Source organism: Lissotriton vulgaris, chromosome 7 (assembly GCF_964263255.1).
Source record: "Lissotriton vulgaris chromosome 7, aLisVul1.2, whole genome shotgun sequence".
Lineage (NCBI taxonomy): Eukaryota > Metazoa > Chordata > Amphibia > Caudata > Salamandridae > Lissotriton > Lissotriton vulgaris.
Window position 1 is genome coordinate 412,505,990 of NC_141695.1, and position 23,199 is coordinate 412,529,188.

The following is a 23,199-nucleotide window of genomic DNA, read 5'->3' on the forward strand; positions in this document are numbered from 1 at the left end:
AAAAAACCAACTGCTGACCACTCTGACCCAAATAACTAACGTCCGATCTCTAACATTCCTATGCTTGCCATACTCCTGGAAAAATGTGTTAACATACAGCTAAACAACTAAGCATGGGTGATTTTTGCGAATCTGGTGTTCGCGAATGTGCGTATTTGCGATCTCGCAATCCGCAAAATATATGCGAATTCTCGCAAATTTGCTGATTTTTTTTTTGGGTGTTCGCAAGCGTTTTTGCCAGTTCGCGAGGGTTTTGTACCAGTTCGCAATTGCGAACTTACTTGTCGGCTCGCAACGGTCGCGACTATGTTGTTTCTACGTCTGGTTCATCATCATCGGTTCACAGCACCCTCTGTTTCACCACTGCCACCCTGTTTTACCCATGCCACCCTCTGGTACATCAATGCCACCCTTTGGTTCATCACTGTAGATTATGGGGGGGAAAAGCAAGCACACCTGCCCTGCTTCAACTGACATGAATTAATTTGGGGTTGATTTATTAATGTGTCACTGTTTTAAAATTCCAGTCTGGCACCTGCTTCCTTATCTGTAATTTGCTTTCTGTTGCAGTGCAAATTTTTTTCCCAGGCCCTTTGTGGCCTACTTGTAGCTATTCTATGAGCCTGCTGTGAGGGTCAGAGCAGGGTCATAGAATTTTTGCAACTAGCATCTGAACTCTGGAGGGGCCCCAGTCAGGAAGCACTAGAGGGAATGGTTACTAATGATGAGTTTGAACTTTTGCACCTGCTGAGTGCTTTCAGTTTTGCAAAACTCGTTTTTCTGCAGAACAGCAACTGTAATGCCCCAAACAATCTTACTTGTAAAAGTGTATTTCTAATCCAAAAGTGATCCAAAGAAAGTAAAAAGGCCTCAAATCCAAAAAAGTGCAGGCAAATGTCAACCTGAGGAGTTATTCTGATAAAAATCATCATTTTCAGAAGGTCTATGCTGCTTGCTAGTGGATTTCTTGTGCAGAATTGCAAATTTTGTAATTTCGCGAGTGCGAGATTGTTGCTGCCCGCCGCACCTACATGTTCGCAATTGCGAACTCTCACGATGCGTCGCCAAACTCCCGCTGGATCCCGCAGCAAGATCCAAAATGGCGCAGCACTCGCAAAATATCGAGAAAAACAACTCGGCAAACGCTGAATGACGGTAAGTGAACGCCGCATGCCGCAATATTGTATCACCAAGAAAAAAAATCCGCTGCGTGCGAATTTGCGGATTTTCGGTAAATTCGCGAGAGTTCGCGGATTGCGAATTTACAGAAAATCCGCAAAATCCGCGAGCGGAACGGATTTTCCGCCCATGCTTACAAACAACCACATTGATCAATTCAACCTACTTAACCAATTCCAATCAGGCTTCAGAGCAGGTCACAGCACTGAATCAGCCATGACTCATGTATTAGATGACGCCCTGAAAATCCTAGACCAAAACGAAGCCCGTCTACTAATCCTACTCGACCTGTCTTCAGTGGATGAGGGACCAGCTGCAGCCCGTACAGGTAAGAGCGATGGAGTGGTAGGGCCTGGGGTGAGGGACATTTCAACAGACGAAAATGAGGGAAAATGAATTACTTATTTAATTTTCCCTCATCATCGTCTGTCGAAAAAAACTCCACCGAGCCCCATCGCTCTTACCTGAAAGGGCCATGGCTGTGAGGGAAAGAGATAGTTGTGATAACATACCTGCTAAAGGTTGAATTAGTCTTTGTTGTAACCTTTTGTAGTAATCAGTTCACACCAATGGCAATTGACAAACCTTTTCCCATGCATAAATCAGGACTACAGCCTTGCTGGTGGACTTGACACTATAAGCAAGTAAACACAACTGCATTAAGCATAAGCTTTCCACCAATACAAAATAGTTATTAGGAGCACAGATTTGTTTGCAGTAGGTCACTCTTTCTGCCCAAAAAAATATTGTAGAGATATTTATCATGGGCAGAATCTAAGCTCTTCTAGTTGCTCAATGCTGCTTGTTGAGCCTCTTTTCCTAGTTCTTTCTTAAGGGCTTCCAACAGCTGTACTTTTGCCACACCAAAAGAGGTAGAGATAAAAAGCAGCAACAGGAAAGAAGTTAAGGGGTAGGGTGTTAAAATATCGATAACAAAAATATAGCTGACATAAATATCGTTGCAAAAATATCGTTTACAAAAATATCGACACCCTATACTTAAACAGGTAAGTACATAAATATCGACTCCAAAATATTGTTGTAATTAATATAGATGTAAAAAATATCGACTTTTTAAAATAATTAAAATTACATTAAATAATAAATAAATATAAGTACTATTAACAAAATACATTACATTACTTTTATTTTATAACTATTTCAAACAAATTTACTACACTTTTTAATTATAAACTTAATAAATGTGGACATATAAATTAATTTTACACATTACTTTATATAACAACAATAATACATATATATAATTAAAATACCCCTTTACCCAAAAACCCCAAACTGACCCTGAACCCTAAAAATACCCCTTTACCCAAAAACATTTTCACTAAAAAAATCCTGTACACACACCTAAAATTAATTAAAAAATTAACATAATTAATCACATAATTATTATTCAATTAACTAATTAAAATTAATTAACTATTATTTATTACACTATTTATATTTATTTAAAACATTAATTAATCTATTATTTCATTATATTTAAAAACCCCTTTACCCAAAAACTGAAAACTGACCCTGAACCCAAAAAATACCCCTTTACCCAAAAACCTAAAAACTGACCCTGAACCCTAAAAATACTCCTTTACCCAAAAACTAAAAACTGACCCTGAACCCTAAAAATACCCCTTTACCCAAAAACTGAAAACTGACCCTGAACCCTAAAAATACCCCTTTACCCAAAAACTGAAAACTGACCCTGAACCCTAAAAATACCCCTTTACCCAAAAACTGAAAACTGACCCTGAACCCTAAAAATACCCCTTTACCCAAAAACTGAAAACTGACCCTGAACCCTAAAAATACCCCTTTACCCAAAAACTGAAAACTGACCCTGAACCCTAAAAATACCCCTTTACCCAAAAACATTTTCACTAAAAAATCCTGTACACACACCTAAAAATAATAAAAAAATTAACATAATTAATTACATATTTATTATTCAATTAACTAATTGAAATTAATTAACTATTATTTATTACACTATTTATATTCATTTAAAACATTAATTAATGTATTATTTCATTATATTTAAATTACTTCCCACCCTACTCCCCTATAAACCCACAACCCGCTACGGAACTATTAATACTAAATTCAACTGAAAATACATTATTAAATAATAATATACTACTAAAAATACTACTTTGACTAAAAATAATCATTAAAAACACTACATTACTTATAATTATTTAAAAAACGATATTATTGTAAACTATGTTTTTGTAAACGATATTTATTACAACTATATTAATGTTAACGATATTACTTACCTGTCTGTCGATATTTTGGTCAGACGATATTTTTGTCATCGATATTTCTTCCTGTAGATATTTTTGCGGCGATATTTATGTTAGGCGATATTTTTGCGGCGATATTCCTGCTCTGTACCAAGTTAAGGTAATGAGAGAGATGAGGTACAGGGAATAGCGGTAGGGAGGGGAAGTAGAGTGATAAGGTGGGTTGAGGTGGTGAATGAATGTTGAGGTTAAGAGAGGTTTGAGACTGAGAGGCAAAGTTGAGATATAGAGAGAGGAATAGTGATAGCTATGCAAGGTAGGGTTGAGGTAGAGCAAGGGCTGAAAGAGAACTAGAAAGATTTATAGTATAGAAAGATGGAGGTGAGCTGAAGAGAGTCAAGGTTATCAGTGATTTCAAATATATGGTGGACGATACAGGGAGGTTAGATGGAAGCAGTTCAGTGCGGTACACAGAGAGGGTTAAGGCAGAGAGAAATAGAGTTGAGGTTTAGAGAGTGTATAGAGAGGAAGCTATATAAAGGTACAGCTATGGATTGGTAGAGGGAGGTAGAGATAAAAACATTAAGGTGAATTAAGGGGATGGCCCGAGAAAAAACAAATGAGACATTGGACAAAGGTCCCATTTTTAGTACCCATTGGGTCAGCCATCTAGATTTACTGGTAAAATCAGTATTGGTAACTTTAGGTGGCAGAATATTAATGTATTGTGATAGGGCATGCAGAATGAGTTCTTTAATGGGAGTTGGAACAGCCAATCTAGCAGTATTGAAATTCTACAAATTACTGGTAGAGCAACTTGCTCCACCAAACGGTAAATTACCCCTTTACTCCCTGAGGCTTATTTATGAGCCCTTGCAGCACTTTTGCGCCGCCGATGCATCACTTTTTGTGAAGCACCAGTGGCGTAAAAAAATGCACCAGATTGGGTCATATTTACAAAGTGACGCATCTACGTAGATGCGTCACTTTGTAAATCCCTGCGCCACATTATACCTGCGCCAGGTAAAGTGTATGCAGAGTGGGCGTTCTGACGCACAGAAGCCTTGTAGAAGTGACGCAGTGAAATCTATGAGATTTCACTGTGTCACTTCTAGGACGCAAATGCTTCAATATCTTATGCCTGCCCCACAGCAGGCGTATGACTGATGCAGGCACATTGAAATGGGACTTACCCAGGTTAAATGACCCACAACTGAAGTTGAGTACCGTTTGTGACACACTCCAGCAATACGTCATTTTTGTGCCTACAGATACGTCAGAAATACCACGTATCAGTTACTCCTTGCGACATGATGCGTCATACTGTAAATATGACGCATTCAGCATGTCACAAAGATGGAGCCTGTTTTCATGCAGCGATGCATCACTTTTCATAAATGAGGCCCCTACCTTTTTGTTAAGCCTGCTCTCTTATTTAAGCATCAGGGAGGCTCATATAGAGTTGTCTCCTAAATTTCAATTTTGTAAATAACAATGATCCTTATTCTTAGAAATATGAACACAACACGATTCAGAGTATGCTGATACGACATGGCATCTGATTTTTCTTTCACGCTAAACATATCATGGAATCTCTGGCTAATGACATGTGGATGCAGGCGGTAGAAGTGAAGCACTTTAGCAGTGTGGTTGGCGACTCCATGTTTTAGGTATTGCGAGGGGCCCCTAACCATTTCTTGCAGTAGGCCCCCTAAGTTTCTACTATGCCATTACGGGAATCATTCCTTGTAGTAGGATATTTAGGATTCTTGTTATCTCTGTTCAGAGAGCGGAGGTATAGCATCTCATTGTACAGGTAAGATATGATGAGGCTGGAATATACAAGGTTAGAGGGGAGAAAAATGCTCCACTTAGTCTAACTTCCTGTAAGTCTATTGTTAAATTCAATGATTTTTTGATGATTGTTGGAAGGTCTCTAATTGCCAATTTAGCAGTTTATTACACAGCATCCCCTGGGTGACTGTCTCATTTGCAACCCCCCCCCCATACCACACAGCAAGTATGGTAGGACAATACTAGTACACAACTCTAACCTTGAACTCGTAATTCCGACCTATAAGTAAACAGAGGTTAACGCACTGGTCAGAATATAACGAGTAATTTTATAATCCTGTTCCAAATCTGTCTAATCTACACTAGCTCAAATTATATTAGTTGTTTATGAGGTAAAACAATGTGTAGAGGATTTTAGTAGTACAGTTTTTACAATAAAGAAAATTAGATTAATTATGTAGTTGAAAATGAAGAATGCGATAATTTTACTCTCTACCAATGCAAAACATTTTCTAGTTTTGCGACCACATCTAGGAAAAATGGTCTGGTGCTGTGAAAGTCCATGGGGCCCGGAGAGTCAGGAAAATATCAATAAAAGCCAATTCTATAAACAGAAAACAACTTTCTATTGGATTCTGGACACAATTTTGCTGTACATTTAGACACATCTCAATCGGTTTTATCCCATGGGAAACGCCCAGTCAATCCTTTCATTTTTTCTTGGTAGACCCGGTCAAAATGTTCACTCTGCGCCACTGTGAAATGGTTCTTCCAGTCCCCTGAGATTCCTGCAGGATATAAAGGAGAAAGGACTCTTCAAATCACTTGCTTTTCGTGAAATAAAATGAAAAACAATAAACCATACACAGACTGGATAAACTGACATGCATGACTAGATAAGGCAATATGTGCGATTTACTTCCACAAGCTACAAAAGACTTCAACTATTAGTTCACAATGTTGTAGACCTGTTGAAATTTAATAACAAGTGAATATTTCAATGTAGTGAATAGAACTTTCCTTTAACCATACCTATAATTTAGAGTCTGCACCATTCACCTGAAAAAGGGGTAGAGCAAATACTTTCCCAAAATGAACGTTGGTACTTTAAATTCTGTGTTTAATGCAGCGAAACTAAGTGCATCCTAATTATAACTGTGCTTATGTGCAGTGGTCTGACATCCATCAGACCTTGTTTACAGCATATACAAGTTCAAATAAATAAAATAATTGTGTTGATCCTTATGTTTTCAATGCCACTGACATGACAAAGCTGGATTTTGTTTCTGCCCACACCTAAATCATGGATATGGCATCTTCTGCTAAGATCCATATCGGGTATGAACGAAATCCAGTACTTAATAAACTGATTTCTGCAAGAAAATAAAATATATTTATAAAGTAGCAGCAGAGTTAATGGGCATTTACTACAAGTAAATGGTTTATGTAATGTATTTAGGAATAATGTGTATATTTCACCCCTCAATGTACTTGAGGGGTGTCACTAGGGAACACAAACAGTGCCTATCTTTGCAATTTGTGGTAAATTGAATCTCTGCCAGTTATGACGGTCTCATTTGAGTACTCCTCTCGAGAGGTTCAAAGTTTGCAGGCAAAGGCAAAATTATGAATACTGTGGGGATAACAATGTGGGAGGTCTTCACTGACTAACCACTGGGCATATTTGAGGTCTCTGAATTTCAACGTCTACACAGGGAAAGATTAATAGAATTAACAGATTGTTTAGCTTTCTATTTGTTGGCTTTATTTGTTTTACCCCATCCACATAATGGCAGATTATGATGTTGGGCGGAGTGCCTCTGCATGACATCATCTCAGTTATTGGACCGACACTCTGAGTCCATCTGAAGCCATCAAGAATGACTCAGCGGATTCCTTTCTGTCCGCCTCCATTGTAATGAGGCAGTTGGAAAGGAATTTGACCGGCATATTACAAAGTGGTCATAAAGGCTCCGACTGAGGGTCGGCGCCCTTTACGAAAGCATCTTATTCGGCTCATAGGCATAGATGCATCAAGTGATATTGCGATCGCAATCGCAATCACAGCGATTGCGATTGCAATTTCCGCTCCCGCAATGCATCAAGTACAAAAGCAGCAAATACCGAAATCGCAAAACAAAGAATTGCAAAACCATTTGGAAATCCCCATTGCAATTCCTTAACAGCGATTACCCACACATTTAGCAAAATCAATAGTGAATTTGCAATCAAATTGCGAAATCGCTATTAAATCGCTATTCTCATTCATCATAAATAGCAAATTGCGAAAATACCATGAATCCCTAAATACGAGTCGCAATTTAAGGAGAAGCCAAACCAGGTGGTAAACATGAAGTCCAATTGGTGAAAAAAAAATGGCAAACAAGAAACAGGTGTTGGGGAAATCAAACACACATAAGGAGACTCAGTAGGAGCATGAGGAACAATGCCAGGTCTCTACATGGTGGCAAGGCGGCTGAGGCTCCAGGCTGCAGCCCAGAACCGACGCAGGATCCAGGAGCGCATCTTCCGGCTGCAGACTACACTCCTGGGCCAGACTGAAGAGGAGATCTACTAAAAATACAGGCTCGATGAAGCAATGATAAAGAAGCTCATCAGAGTCCTTGACCCCCTGATGCAGCACCCAAAACGGAGGACCAATGCCGAGCCCACCCATGTCCAGGTACTGTGCTGCCTGCACCTCCTGGCCTCCGGCAGCTTCCAGGGGATAGTCGGATATGCAGGGGGTATATCACAGAGTACACTGTCACGCTGCCTACAGACTTTCCGGGACGCCATGCTGAGCCAGATACACCACTACATCACCTTCCCAACAACCCAACAGGACTTAATGCAAACAAAACTGGACTTCTATCACACCACCCATTTCCCCCATGTAATTGGCTGCATCAACTGCACCCACATTCACATCTGTCCACCCGCAGAGGCCGAATACATGTACCGGAACCGCAAGTCATACCACTCCCTCAACATCTAGATAGTCTGCAATGCGAAGACCATCATCACAGACATTGTAGCACAATACCCGGGGGAGCATGACTGATTCATTCATTTTCCGGCACAGCGGCATACACACCCGCTTGGCCAGGGGTGAATTTTGTGAGGGACATCTCCTAGGTAAGTACACATGGCCACATACAGTATGTTAAGACCATGTTGCTGCGCATAACAAGCACTGACCCTCTGCTCATCCCTTCAGGTGACAGCGCATGCGGCCTCCGTGAATACCTCCTCACCTCATACCTCAACTCTGCAACACCACAGGAACGGGGGTACAATGCTGCGCATATACACACCAGAAATGTGATGGAGCGGACATTTGGCATGTTAAAGAGTAGATTCCGCATCCTCCACAAAACTGGCAGGGCCCTGAAATACCGGCCTGAGGTCTGCTGCTGCATCGGTGGCGTGTGCGCCATATTCCACAATATTGTCACCAAGCGGAGGATACCTGTGGAGGTGTCTGGTAGTGAATCGGAGGGGGACAACCTTCCACCTGCACATGTGCATCATGCACACAGGGAGAATCCTGCTGAAGGACACAGGAGCTGTGCCAACATCACACCGAACTATTTCTAGTGCACCCATACCCCTCACACAACACTGAACTCATGCATGCCACATGAATGATTGACATGGGGAAGATTTGTGTTCAAAATAAATCTTTTGTTTATTTAACAAGCTCTCGATGTGCTTTAAATCAGCCAACATTTGTGCTACTGTATTGAGACATACAGGCTCTTCTATCAGGAGCAGGTGCGCGTGGTTACCTCACCATGGCACTGCCGGAAATGTACAGTCACTGGCGCCTCCTGCCGGATGCACCCTGTTGCCTCTTGCCCTCCAAGTTGGGAGTGTTCTGCCGTGATGCAGGGGTTGGGCCGGGAACTCCGGCGCCTTTCTGGTTCACCGGCACAGACAGGCTGCTGAGGCTAGATGTCCCATCACTGGCATCATCCCCCCCTTTGCATGGCCATGGTTGGCCGCCTGTTGGTACTCCACAGCGGTGGTGACCTGCTCCAGGGCCCTTGCAACATCTGCACAGCATTGGACCATCTGTATCTACATGGCCAGTGACCTGCGCGACAGCTGGGAAGTGGCGTTCCCAATCAGGTGGTTTGAGCGGGTGTAGGCTGATAGCCGTGTCAGCAGCTGCCTTTGGCGTCTGCGTGTGATGTCCTGCTGCGCCACCATCAGTTGGTTGCTCTCCTTGATGGCTGCGGTCAGCTCCTGCACTCTCTCAGTGAGTTGACTAATGTTGCATGCAGTTTTGTAGAGCTGCATCTGCATTGCTGCCATGTGCTGTGCCTGTTTGCGGAGAACAGCAAGCATCCGAGACTCAATATCAAGACCTAAGTTATGTGCCTGTTGCTCAATGTATGCTGGGGGGGCCACAGAGCGCTGCTGCCTCAACCTTCTGCTTGCTTGGGACCGCACAGTTGCTGGGCATCATGTCTGCCTCCTGGGTGGGGGTGGGATCTGCTCCACTGCCATGCGTGCCGACTGGTGAGTCTGTGCTCCATCTGTGGCTGCAGGGGTGGCCCTGTGTCTTTGGGAAGGTGGTGGTCCAGGTTCTAGTCCAGTTGCTGGTCCAGGTGCTGGTCCAGGTGCTGGTGCTGGATGGCTGTCTCACTCCGTCTCAACAGGTGTCTCCACAATGTGGAGTGTCTCACTGTCAGACCTCTCAGCATCAACAGCACCTGTGATGTAAATGAGTGCATGATTAATGATATCATTCAGGCACCTGGGATGTAGAAACATGCATACAGGCTTGCATTCCTTGACTGGCTTTAGGGGTATGTTTCACTATACTGTGTGTGGCTATCAGGGCACATTGTCACACTACAGGCCCCACAATGTATTGAGGCATTTGGGAGGGGCAGGAACTGTATTACTGGGGTTACAAATATGGCTTGCTCTGGGGGCATGGGCTTTGTTAGGGGACAGTGTCGCAGTTGCATGTCTCTTACCTTGTGAATGGTGTGTGGCGCGGGAGGTGTCCAGTTGAGTGACCCGCATGCAGGCTGCAGGGTTGATGGTGTCCTCCACTAGGTCCTCCATTGGTGTGTTCTCGGGGACTGTGGAGTCTCCTCCTCCCGTGGCCAGTCGCTCCCCCAGTCTCTCCGCAATGCGCTCCTTGGCACTGCCTCTGAGGTTGTACCACCTCTTTTTTAGGTCATCAATGGACCAGTGCGTGACTCCCACCGCGTTGACCTTGGCCTTGATGTACAGCCAGATGCGCCTCCTGGTAGCCTCGGGCACCTTCCGGGACAGCTTCCCAAACAGCTGGTCATGGTCCCTGCTGACTCCCTCTATCAAGTTCTCCAGTTCTTTTTTTAAAGAACTTGATTTTGTGCTTCCTGGCTGTTTCACTTGGTCCTGCAGCTTCCTGGGATATTGTGATATCAATAAATCAATCAATCATAACATTTGTATAGCGTGCTACTCACCCGGAGGGTCTCAAGGCGCTTGGGGGAGGGGGGGTCCGCTACTGCTCGAACAGCCAGGTCTTGAGTTGCTTCCTGAAGGAGAGGTGGTCTTGGGTCAGACGGAGGTGGATGGGGAGGGAGTTCCAGGTTTTGGCAGCCAGGTAGGAAAAAGGATCTTCCTCCCGTAGTGGCTCTTCAGATGCGTGGAACGGTGGCGAGGGCGTGGCTGGTTGATCTTAGCTGGCGGGTGGGAGTGTAGAAGGTCAGGCGGTTGTTGAGGTACCTGGGTCCCAGGTCGTGAAGGGCCTTGTATGCGTGGGTGAGGAGTCGGAACGTGATTCTTTTGCTGACAGTGAGCCAGTGCAGGTCTCTCAGGTGTCCGGAGATGTGGCTGTGTCGGGGGATGTCCAGGATGAGTCATGCGGAGACGTTCTGGATGCGTTAGAGTCTTTTCTGCAGTTTGGCTGTCGTTCCGGCATAGAGGATGTTTCCGTAGTCCAGTCAGCTGGTGACGAGTGCCTGAGTGACCGTCTTCCTGGTTTCAGTGGGAATCCATCGGAAGATCTTTCGGAGCATGCGTAGGATGTTGAAGCATGACGATGAGACGGCGTTGACTTGTCTGGTCATTGAGAGGGAGGAGTCCAGGATGAAGCCCAGGTTGCGTGACTGGTCTGTTGGTTTGGGTGCGCTGCCCAGGGCGGGGGGCCACCAGGAGTCGTCCCATGCAGAGGGTGATGGTCCCAGGATGAGGACTTCCGTCTTGTCTGAATTCAGTTTCAGGCGGCTGTTCTTCATCCACTCGGCTATGTCTTTCATCCCTTCATGTAGGTTGGTTCTGGCGGTCGCGGGGTTGTTGGTGAGGGAGAGGATCAGCTGGGTGTCGTCGGCGTAGAAGATGATGTTGAGGTTGTGTTGGCGTGCGATGGCCGCGTGGGGGCTCATGTAGATGTTGAAGAGGGTGGGGCTGAGAGATGATCCTTGTGGTATGCCACAGATGACTTCGGTGGCCTTGGATCTGAACGGGGAGAGGCGGACTCTCTGGGTTCTTCTGGCGAGGAAGGAGATGATCCACTCGAGTGCCTTCTCTTGGATTCCGGTGTTGTTGAGGCGCTGCACTAGGGTGCGGTGGCAGACAGTGTCGAACGCTAAAGAGAGGTCCAGGAGGATGAGGGCCGCTGTTTCCCTGTTGTCGAGCAGGGCTCGGATGTCATCAGTGGCTGCGATGAGGGCGGTCTCGGTGCTGTGGTTGGTTCAGAAACCGGATTGCGAGTGGTCGAGGGATCTATTCGTCTCGAGGAAGGCGGCAAGCTGTCTGTTGACGATTTTCTCTATGACTTTGGCAGGAAAAGGGAGGAGCGAGATGGGGCGGTAGTTTTTGAGGTCAGTGGGGTCCGCTGATGGTTTCTTCAGTAGGGCGCTGAGTTCGGCATGCTTCCAGCTCTCCGGGAAGGTGGCGGTGTTGAAGGAGCAGTTGAAGATGTCCCGGAGATGGGGTGCAATGACGGAGTCGGCCTTGTTGAAGACGTGGTGGGGGCAAGGGTCGGTTGGTGATCCGGAGTGGATGGTATTCATCGTGCGGATGGTGTCTTCGGTGCTGACCGGGGTCCAGGCACGGATGGTGGTGGTGGGGGGCGTCGGTTTGGTGGTAGGGTGAGTGGGCTGTGTGCTGAAGCTGTTGTGTATGTCTGCGATCTTGCTGTGAAAGAACCAGGCGAGTGAGTTGCAGAGGTCTTGCGATGGAGGGATGTCGTTGTTTCCGGTGCTGGGGTTGGAGAGCTCTTTGACAATGCTGAAGAGTTCCTTGTTGTTGTGGCCGTTGTTGTCTAGTCGTTCCTTGAATGCTCTCTTCTTGGTGGTGTGGATCAGCTGGTGGTGGTTGCGGGTGGCGCGCTTGAGGGCGGTCATGTTGTCTGTAGTCGGGTCTTTGCGCCAGGCTTTCTCAAGGGTGCGGCAGTTCTTCTTGGAGCCCTTGAGGTCGTTGGTGAACCAGGGGGATTTCTTGCTGCCGGGTCTGCTGGGAGGGCTCTTCAGTGGGGTGAGGTCATCAGCGCAGATGGTTGATCCACTGTGTGAGGTTGTTGGCTGCTTGGCTGGGGTCCGTTGAGCTGGCGGGAGGGTCCTGACTCAGGGTTGTGTTGAGCTGGTCGGTGGTGATCTTGTTCCAGCTCCTGCGGTGGACCTGTTGCGGGTGGTGGTAGGTCGTGGTCCTACGGAAGCTAAAGTGGACGCAGCTGTGGTCTGTCCAGTGAAGTCCGGTGGCGTGGCTGAAGGAGATGTACTTGCTGGAGGAGAAGACTGGGTCAAGCGCGTGTCCGGCGTAGTGGGTGGGGGTGTTCACCAGTTGCTTGAGTCCGAGGTTGGCGAGGTTGTCCAGCAGGGTGGTGGTGTTGATGTCGTTGTTGTTCTCCAAGTGGAAGTTGAGGTCCCCTAGGAGGATGTAGTCGGCAGAGGGAAGGGCGTGTGGGCTGATGAAGTCTGCGAAGTCTTCGCTGAATTGTGTGCATGGTCCCCGAGGTCTGTAGATTAAGCATGGGCGAATTTTGCGAATTCGCGATCCGCGAATTCGCGGATTTGCGAATTCGCTTTCCGCAAAATTCGCCAATTTGTGTTTTTTTGCGTGTTCGCTGTGTTTTTTGCGTGTTCGTGGGATTTTTTGCGTGTTCGCGGGGCTTTTTGCGTCTTCGCGAGCCGCTTGCATAGCGCAGTTACCCATGCAGTCGTTTATGGGAGAGGGAGAGAGAGATAGATAGATAGATAGATAGATAGATAGATAGATAGATAGATAGATAGATAGATAGAGAGAAAGAGAGGGAAAGAGAGAGGGAGAGAGAGAACGAGAGAAAGAAAGAGAGGCCGGATCTCTGAAGGGCCTGATTCCTGAGTTGCCCCTACAGAACATACTGCTTTTTATTTTTAGCAAAAGTCCGGCGGGTGTGCTGGTATCTGCGGGGACCAGGGGTTCTGGCGCTGGGCACGGTCCAGGCGAAACGGGCGTAGACTGGCTTGCCTTTGGCACGCCTTCGGCGCACAATCGGCGCTGCGCGTACAAGTGCACTTTGCAATAAATGGCGAAGTGGGAGGGAGGAGCAGCTGGGAGGCGGGAGCGGGGCAGCCAATGGGAGGGATACAGAAAAGAAAGGGGCGGGGCCGCAGGGGAGCAGCTGCCGGGAGCGAAGAGAGGGCGGGAACGCGGCTGGGCACAACAAGAGGGACAGAAATACGCAGCAACAGAGGCAACGACGAAAAAAAGGGGGCAAAATACACAGTAGCTCAACAGAGGAAAATACGAAAGGCGCAACAGATGCAAACACGCAACAGAGGCAAATATGAAAACACGAAACAGAGGCAAAAATCAAACATTCAGGGAACAGGAGCACAGCTGCGGGCAGCGGCCGCACTCGGCGGGATCGGGGGCAGCCTGGGCTCACTCACGGAGAGTGTGCGCGGTGCGTGGGGTGACCGGCCCAGCAGGTCAGAGGTCAGAGATATCAATATGTATCCTGTATTGGGACTGCACGGTATGTCTCTTGGAGCTCAATGCTCCACCTCCTCCTCTATCCAGCTCTGTGATACAAAGGAACCATGGAGCAGGCTACTTCCTGGTTGTGATGTCATCATTGTGGTCAAAATGCAACTTCCCATTTTTGCGATCTCGCAATCTGCGATTTTAGCAAATTTGCATGTGGCGATTGTGGCCGGTTGCGATTCGCAGATATTTACCGATTTTGGTGATGCATCCCATTCGGCGAATTCTGAATAGCTATTCAGTATTTTTCCCTATTTAGGATTCACAGAGTGGGTGCTTCATGCATCTGGGGGTTAGTCTTTACCTCTTCAATAGAGCACACCCTGTTTACCACCTCTCTGATTGACTCCTTCTAGTCTTTCATGAGTGCTCGCTGTTTGGGATGTGCTTTTTTCTTTTTTGTAAAGCACTCCATGAAAGTGCTTGTTCTTCTGCCTGTCTTCCTGTTGAGCTTCTCCTCCCACCCCATCATTCTACAATGTTTTTTCCCCTGTGTTCTGCTCTGCTCCATGCCCACCTTCTGTTGCCCTTTTCATTCCTCCTCCTCCTGCCATCCATTGTGTTGGCTTTTGCTCACCATCTGTGTCCATTGTGCTTTTTCCCCTGCTTACTCACCCCCTGTGAATGTTCTTGTCCTTTTCTCAGCTGGGCTACAGGTTCTTAATCCTTCATGTCCTTCTCCCTCAGTATGCCATCTCTCTATGTTGCTTTGCCTCAACCCACTCCATACATAATCCTGCTCCCCCTTTTTTTTAAGTGATTGTGTGCTTTTTTTAATATTTAAAAAAAGCATCTTAGCTCTTTTTTAAATGTACCTATGCACCTCATATTGGTAAATAAAAAGAAAACAAAAATGTAGGAATCTTGCTGCATGCCTGCAAAATAATGCGATGTTTGCATCTTAGAACCTTTTCTTTGTCTATTTGTCACCATGTTGTACAGCAGCCACAGTGCTGTACAGCATTTCCAAAAGTCATTTTCAAATCCAATAGGTCTCACGGGAGAGAACTATAGGCCTCACAGGAGAGACCTATTGGCTCTGCCAAGTTTTTCCTCATTCAATGGCTAGTCTGGATTTTATAACTGTGTGCAACAATGTGGCTCTGTGACTCTGTGAATGTGAGAAAGAGTCAACAGTTGAAAGAACGAATGAGTTTTTTTTACAGTCGTTCAAATCATAAGAGAATTATAAATCAAAACATAGTTGAATGTGAAATTAGACAACTACGTTTTTCACTCACCACCATGCAAAGGGAGAAAGGCAGGAATACGTCCTAGCTCCGTCCATGTTTTTATGTTATTATGGCAACCTAATAATTGAACTAATAAGGGCAGAAAGAGTGACACACAAATTAAGAGCCAGGCTTATTTGTGTTATTTTGTACCCTGGTGATGCAGTATTTTTAGATGATAGAAAAATATCTCAGTGTGCATTGAATATGAAATATCAACTCACAAACAAAAACACACTCAAAATAAACTCTGCTAAAATCTTTCATAGGCAATTTGGAGATAAAATTATTACAGACTACATAGTGGCCACCAACAAAATGAGATAACATGGGATAATATGTAGAGTGGAAAAAGGGTAATTGTCAGGGTAGAGTTAAACTGGCTAGCATTTGTGGGGATAGCGTGTACTGCATCAAAGTCCTGCATGAGTGGTCTTAGGTCCTTTAAAGTTAACTATGGAGTAATTTCATTCCTGATTTTAGTGAAGGGATGTGTATATATGAATTTATGTATGTATGTATGTATGTATGTATGTATGTATGTATGTATGTATGTATGTATGTATGTCTGTAAAAAACAACCCTATAGTCAATGAGGTGTCAGGTTTTTATTACATTGTTATGTAGTTCGTTTATAAAGAGGTGCATTTTCAACTCTTTCCTAAATTGAAGCAGTGTTGGGGGTGGTCTTTATGGATTAGGGAATGCTGTTCCAGATCCTAGATCAGTAAAGGTAAGATGCCTACTACCTTTTATTTGTTTGATGGTGGCCTGGCTGTGGATGTGTCTAGAGCCAGCAGAAATGGTGAGCTGGTCCTTGAGGTAATCAGGGATACTGGTCATGATGAGTCTATAAATGATGCATCTAGTTTTGAAGGTTGTGTAGGCCCGAAAGGAGAGTCAATGTAGTTCTGCCAGGGTGTGGATGGTGTGATCATTCCAGCTTGGATGTGACATACTGCAGTATAAAGGATCTCCTTTTAAGAAGGCTTACAAGTGTCGAGTCTGGAAAGCCAGGAGTAGAACGTTATCACCATCAAGAAGCGAGAATACGATAGCTTCACAACAGCTCTGAATTCGGTTTCTGGAAGAAACAGTATCTTTGTTTTTTTGCCAATGGATTCCTTGGGGGTGAGTTCGATGTTAAAGGTGAATACAAGTGAATCAGCATTCAGAGAAAGTTAGGTTCAATGTGTCAGGGTTAATGCCAATGAGACAGGTTTGTACTATGTTTTGCTTGTTGTTCTAGGCAAATAAGAATTCTGTGTGGGATGAGTTGAGCTTCAAGAAGGTGCTGGACATCCAGAAGTAGATGAGGTGTAGGAAGTGTTTGAGGTATTGGATGTCTGGAGCAGATGAGACTTTCATGTAGAGTTGAGCATTGCAAGTATATTGATGCTGTGAGTAGAGCCTCAAGGGCGCCCATGTAGAGATTAAAGCTGACAGGAGACAGTTTGAAAGTCTTGGGGACTCTTCTGGGGATTAGGATATTTCGGACCCTAAAGATGTACATGTAACCAAACTGGTGTTGTTTGGAAAGGTAGGAGGAGAGCCAGTGACAGACATTGCCTGTGACTCCCATTCGAGATTCCAGTGTGTCGATGAAAGATGGATGCAAAAATTAGGTTCATGTTGAGTTGCAGGGCTGCTTTGTTGTTCCTGATAACCATATTGAATTTTTATTAAGTTGGGAGGCTGCTTCGGAGATTAATATTGTGTCTAGGCAAAGCAGTTTCATTTCAGGCAATTAGAACAGTGGAGAACATTGAATGAATTTGGAGCTTACACTTTCTGGGTCTACTTCAGTTTTGCTGTTGCCTGTTAAGAATGATACCTTACTATCATGGGTTAAGAAAGCAGCCTCTACCGTAGGATTCGTACCTGTGCCAGCAGTTTGTTACCATAAAAGGTTTTCTACCCTGGGCACTGAGACCTGGGAAAGTGATTCAAAATCATCTAGTGGTACATTCAAGAGTTTTTAACTTAGAATAATCTTATCTTATTTGTCTCACTGAGAAATGAACATAATGTGTCTTTTCAGTGATCTGTAGATTTTTGTTAATGCCCCATATTTATATTTTCATCAGAAACTCAATTGTGTAAAGAATGTCCTTTGCTTCTAAATAGGTGCCCTTCAGTAAATGCAGATGGGTAACAATACCTAAGTAGAATATGCACTGCAGTTGCTGTAAAAAGGAGATTGATTCCGCTGGTCTTTAGTCATTATATAATGCTATCTTTGATGGTTTTCAATTGGAATGCATCATGTTCATTACAGCTGATACTCTCTCTCTCTCAGGACTCGATCTCCCAGTAACGCGCAAGGGTAGTCGGGAAACACCGGAGCCGGATTTCTCTGCAAGAGAAAAGACAGCGTCTCTCTCAGTGCGTCAGCTGGAGGGTCGGCTTCCTTCGGCACTCGCTACAGCAGGGCGTCGGGCAAGTAGTTAGTCGATCTGCTCCAAACCACTGTGTGTTTTGCTAGGGCAGATGCTGGTATATTTATACCTGGAAGGTGCCGAGTTTGACGTAAGGTTGGACATAATACGTCACTAAGAACTCGCAGTTCTTTTAGGACTCTAGGAGTTCTAGGACAAATCATTACAGAAGCAGGGGAAAGTCCCGGACTGCTGGAGGTTTGGTCTCTCCAAGAACTTGTTGTGATTTCTAGGAATCTGTGGAAATAGCCATGCCGTATTTGGACTACATTGGCTGTGTGTAAATATGGTTATGATTCTGATGCCTATAAAAGGATATGATGAGTTATACCTATATAAGGGCATGAATTGGGAAAATTACACTAGAGCCCTAGATTCATCTACAACACTTGGGGCAGGTGGTCACTAAGGTCGCTCATCCCTATTTTGAACGCCGTTACCCTGCCAAGCATATTTAGAGATGTGAATGTGTAGTCCAGATATGAGGATTGCTTATCGGAATGAAAGGTCGCGACAGGTGGATCGTCTTCAGCATAGCGTCCATTCAAGGCTCTTAAGTTGAGATGTTCTAGTTGACGAAGTAGGTTTTTTGAGCAATTTCCGGATTTATTGATTTTTGCGGAGCCCTGTCTTGGGACTCCCCATGCAGCACTGAGTTCTTGGCTAAGATAGTCCTCTGAATCCGAGCTAATGAGGAACATGTGAAAGTCCCCTGCCAGGATGAATACATCGCAGTCCTCTTCGTTCAATATTTTTTTCAAAGCTTTTATCAGTTCATTACCAGCTTGTCATTTCTGTTTGGGGTGGATGTAAGTATTGATTATTATCACGGCTTGAGGCTGGTTATTTAACTGAAGGGAGATCTTTGCCACTTGTATTGCACTTGGTGGGGGAATTTGAGATTCTATAGTCCTAATCTTGCCTATTGTAGCAATTTGAGGCAGAAATCATTAGGCCCCCTGATCTCTGGCCGAAGATGGAACTTTTGCTTGCTGGAAGGCAACAAGATGTGAACCCTTGAAGCTCAATTGCCTTTTCCTCCCAAGTTTCTTGAAGTAGTCAGGGTCGTTGCTTTTGCTAGCTAGGCCGTTGATGTTCCAAGTACATACACTCATTTGCCTCGACTTTCCTAGGGGATAAACAGAGTTATTACCCCTTTGTCAAGTTGTACGGTTGACTGTGTTGATGGTGCGTTGGATCGACTTCCAGTTCGAAGGGATGGTCGGCAAGGCACAGCCACTGTGCCTTGGTTCTTGTCCAGAGAAAAATATTTTTTGTATCTTGGGGGTGCGCTCTTGAAGAGGTGCTCCTTGCTCCTTTTAATATTGAGTTGGTGTTTTTCCGTGTTGGTGACCTGGTAGGGGGCAAAAAATGTGTTGGATAGGGAAGTTGCTTTTCAAGTCTCAGGTTAATCCCCCATTGTTTGAACGTTGCTTCTTCCTTCAGAATTTTCTTGGCTGTCTCAGTGGATTTCCAAGTTTCTTTAGTTGTTTCTGATCATTGTGGATCATTACTTGCCATGAAGTGGAGAGGTGTGGCTCACTGGTTAGAGGCGGCAGACCCGAGAGCAGAGAACGGCCCGGGACCAGGGTTCGATTCCCGACGCGGCAGGGTCTTGGACCAGGATCAGCGGACTGATAATTCTCGCATCGGTGCCTACTCCGACCAGGGATCACACTCGGCAACTCTGGGCATTAGCTTGCCTCATCTCCACAACGGCCCCACACAAACGCCGGGGATGCCTGGTTTCACCTTGGAGACCCCCAGGAGGGACTATCTCACAGGGAAAGCCAGGACGGGTTCCCCAGCGGTCTATAGCGCTACGAGGCCTGCGGTGCGGGTAGCAGTGCGCTTTACAAGACACAATTTACATTACATTACATTACAATTTACATTACTCTATTTGAAGGAGATCCGGGGAGCTTATGTTTCCTAGGCTTGTAATCGAATGTAAAAGTCTTAATATGTTTCCCCTGTTCAGTGTATCATCCCTGCCTTGGGATGTGTATTCTGGAGTGAAGAGGATGATTGTCGGACTGTCCTGGTTATGCTCTATTGCTGGCTGGGGGGAACGACTTGGGCTGCCAGTGACTGGGCAGGTTAGTAGCACGCTTTTATCGCTATCTCTCCCGAGATCTCTTGTGTTGTTAGTCGGACCTCATGTTGGTTGCTAGGGTGGCTCTGGGTTACTAGTCTTGATATTGTCCTTGAATTCTATTGTTATGATGTGTACGGATATTATTGGGACAGTGCTATGGGCAGGTTGGGTGGGATTTGCATCAGGAAGTCTTCGCTTGCTTTTGCTAAATCGAGATTTCTTGGTAACGTCCCCGGTGCTTTTTTCAAATCTGCTAGGGGGGCAACGTTGGGCAATGTTGGAGGACTCTCTACACCCTCTTGGGACGGTAGTAGACCTGGTTGTTCCATGTCCGTGGCTTTTCGGCAATGGGTAATGGAGATGAATTTAATTGCGGTTCAATACGAGGTCTTGTGTCAGTTAGAAGTCTGTTTCTTCCTTTTCTTTTTTTCATTCTGTGGGTCTTGCAGGAGACCTGGGTACGGACTAATGCCGAGTTGACTGCATTTGCATTGTGGTTCGTGAGTTCAGCTTCATTGTCCTCTGACAATGATGGTGGAGTTTCTCTACCATCTGGAAGTGGATTGCTGGTTGCCATCTGTTCGACCGCAGGATAATTCTCTAACGTTGCTATGGTTGCAGGCAGTTCTGTCTTGAGGTCCGAGATTTGTGGAGTTACTGATATTAAGCCAATTATGAGGTCACCTAACATAGATGGTAAGGTTGATAATTTGTCTAGGATCGTTTCACAGGAGCATGATGGTGGTATTGTTTGGACCACGTATGTCGCTTCTTGGCCTCGCTTAATGAGGCCGTTTAGTTCTGATATCTTCCAGTCAATTCCTGAAATTGAGTCAGCCATTGTCTGTAAGACTGAAAGCTGCAAGTCCATTTTGTGTGATCGGAATTCTAGAGCTGTGGCCGAGTTTTGCAGGGTATTTAGGATTGTTGTCCATACAGATTCCGGCAATGAATTCCCGGTATTATTACTTTTCTCCAATCTTGGGGGGTTATTTGCTTTGCTAGGTGAATTTGCATGAGCTGGTTTAAGGTTGTAGGAAGCAACTAGCTCTTCCCATTCCTGCGCGGCTATAAAGTTCATATCGCTGTTCGTAGAGTGGGAATCATTGTATGGAAGTAAATTGCGATGCACAGAGGACGTGTTTCCTGCCACTCTTCCATATGATGATATTTGATCCCAAGTATCTACTTGAGTTGATTGGGGTGTCTTAGTTTTAGTGGGGAAACTGGTGGTTGGCTGGGGAAATTAGTTTTCCTTTTTTTCTTTCATTTAATCCTGTTAATTTATTATTGTTAGTTTTGTCTGTATGACTCGGATTGTCTTTGTTGAAATTGGGGAACTGTTGTACAATTGGGGGAGAAGTGATCCTTGTCCATTTCCGGTATTGTGGATCTGAACCTTGATTTTGGCCGAAAAACCTAGATTTTCCAGGTTTTCCAGGTGCGGTATGCTGAAATTGCTTGGATGTGTTTCAACCGACCGTCTGTGATCCTGTGGATCGCTATCTCGTTGGATTCAACCGCCTTTGGTGGGGTCCGTAAGATGTCATTGGTGAGCCCTTTTCTGGAGTGTAGCAGGTCCAGATTGTCCCTGCTTTGGCTGTTCTGGCTGTTGGCTCCTTTACCTGTTATGTTGATGGATTCTGCCACTTTCTGGCTCCAGTTGATGTAAGTGCTACAGATGCTGCCTCCACAACGGGGAAGTTGTGAACCCCGGCGGGCCATAAAGGTCATATGGATTGCTGCTGGTGTAGCTGTTGTCGGTTTTGCTTGTTAGAAGTGGTGTTTGCAGTCCTTTTATGTTCACAGTCTTGGAGTAGATGGCTGTTCCAGGGTCTTTTAAGAAGGAAAACTATATCTTTGGTTGGTAGGTGCATATGTCTTTCCTCACTGGCATTCCTTCCATGGTTATAAGGTCGTTTAAATACCTTGACAGTGATTTTGTTATAGACGGCAATAAATGCTGTGATGTTGCAGGTGAAGTCAGTGACCTCATGGACTGCAGATGAGCCATAATGGGACTTAACGTGGAGGCGTTAGCTATTGGTGGTTCGCTGGTCCTTTTGTTTTCATTTTCAGCTGATTTTACAGTTGAAATGGAAATCGAAGTTGGAGTTGCAATTGAAGTTGAAGTTGAGGTTGCCTTAAAAAGTCCTCCTTTACAAAAGTTGTAATCATTTGAATTAGTTTACTGAGGATTGGCTGAATGAGATAACATTATTGACATTCTTGGCTCAAGTTTCCTTTTCCTTTAGTTAGACTTTAAATTGGATTTTGGTTTAGGTAGGAGTTTCCTAACTCTGCCGGATTGCACAGCTCCTGTGAATTGTTTTTAAGGGCAAGTTTTTTTTTTATTATTAATTTGAGTGTACTTGATTTGGTATTTAAGGCCTCCCCTCTGTGAGAACCCTCTTGACTAGGTCTAGCTCAGGAGTTTCTATTGACAGGGGCTAGCTCAGGGCTTCTTGCTTAACCCGGCTAGAACCCAGATCTTTGGTCCTTTGATTGAATCCCAAGTGTTAATAATGTGGTTGGCTGGCCAACGGGCTCCTGTCGTGGCTTCTGTCGTGGCTGAGCAGTGTGCAGGATGTCCTCAGATTATCAGGCAAAGGAGGGATGTGTACGAGATGAGATAAAATGGAGGGGCCAGCCGTTTCCTGCAAGCCGCAGCCTCCGGTCCCCTTGACCCCAGGTAGGGCACCCGCTTCATGCTCTCTGCTCTCTCGCCCTCTTGCCACTGGGGTGGGACCGAGGCAGGAGGGTGCTGGCCGGAGGCTGCTGGGGGAGCGGGGGCGCTGGACAGTGACAGTGACATTGAGGAAGCAGGGAAAGCTGAGTGATTTCTTTATGCTGCCGCCACTTTTGTGAAGAGCTACTCACCACCACCGCAGGGTGAATCACACTAGGTTTTCTTACCTACAATGCCCTGCAAACCTCAAACTTTGCCTAAAATCATATATTTACCTTACACATCTGTGATGAAAACTTCTGGAATCAGCAGGAATCCAAAATCTTTCCAAACAGCTAGCATTGCTTGTCCCGATAAAGACGTTGCACAACTTGTGATGATTTTTCAGAAAAAAAAGCAAAATTCAACTATATTATGGCTTTTTTCTTGGTCCCTTCCAGGGTATTCCACAAACTCTGAGTATCTCCAGAATCCTCAGTATGGCCCCCATTAGGATGACGGGCGGACTTTGTTTGCCCACCATCCCATTGGAAAA

General features: G+C 45.1%; 1 protein-coding gene across 1 annotated transcript in view; it reads right to left on the bottom strand.

The window, feature by feature from the left end:
• Positions 1-3,595: 3,595 nt before the first annotated feature.
• LOC147701762 (sulfotransferase 2B1-like) overlaps positions 3,596-23,199 on the bottom strand; it is a 251,611-nt gene continuing 232,007 nt past the window's right edge. Inside the window, exon 7 of the mRNA XM_086930380.1 lies at positions 3,596-6,019. Coding sequence (XP_086786506.1) covers positions 5,901-6,019 — 119 coding nt within the window. The 3' untranslated portion in view covers positions 3,596-5,900. The remainder of the gene's footprint in view (positions 6,020-23,199) is intronic.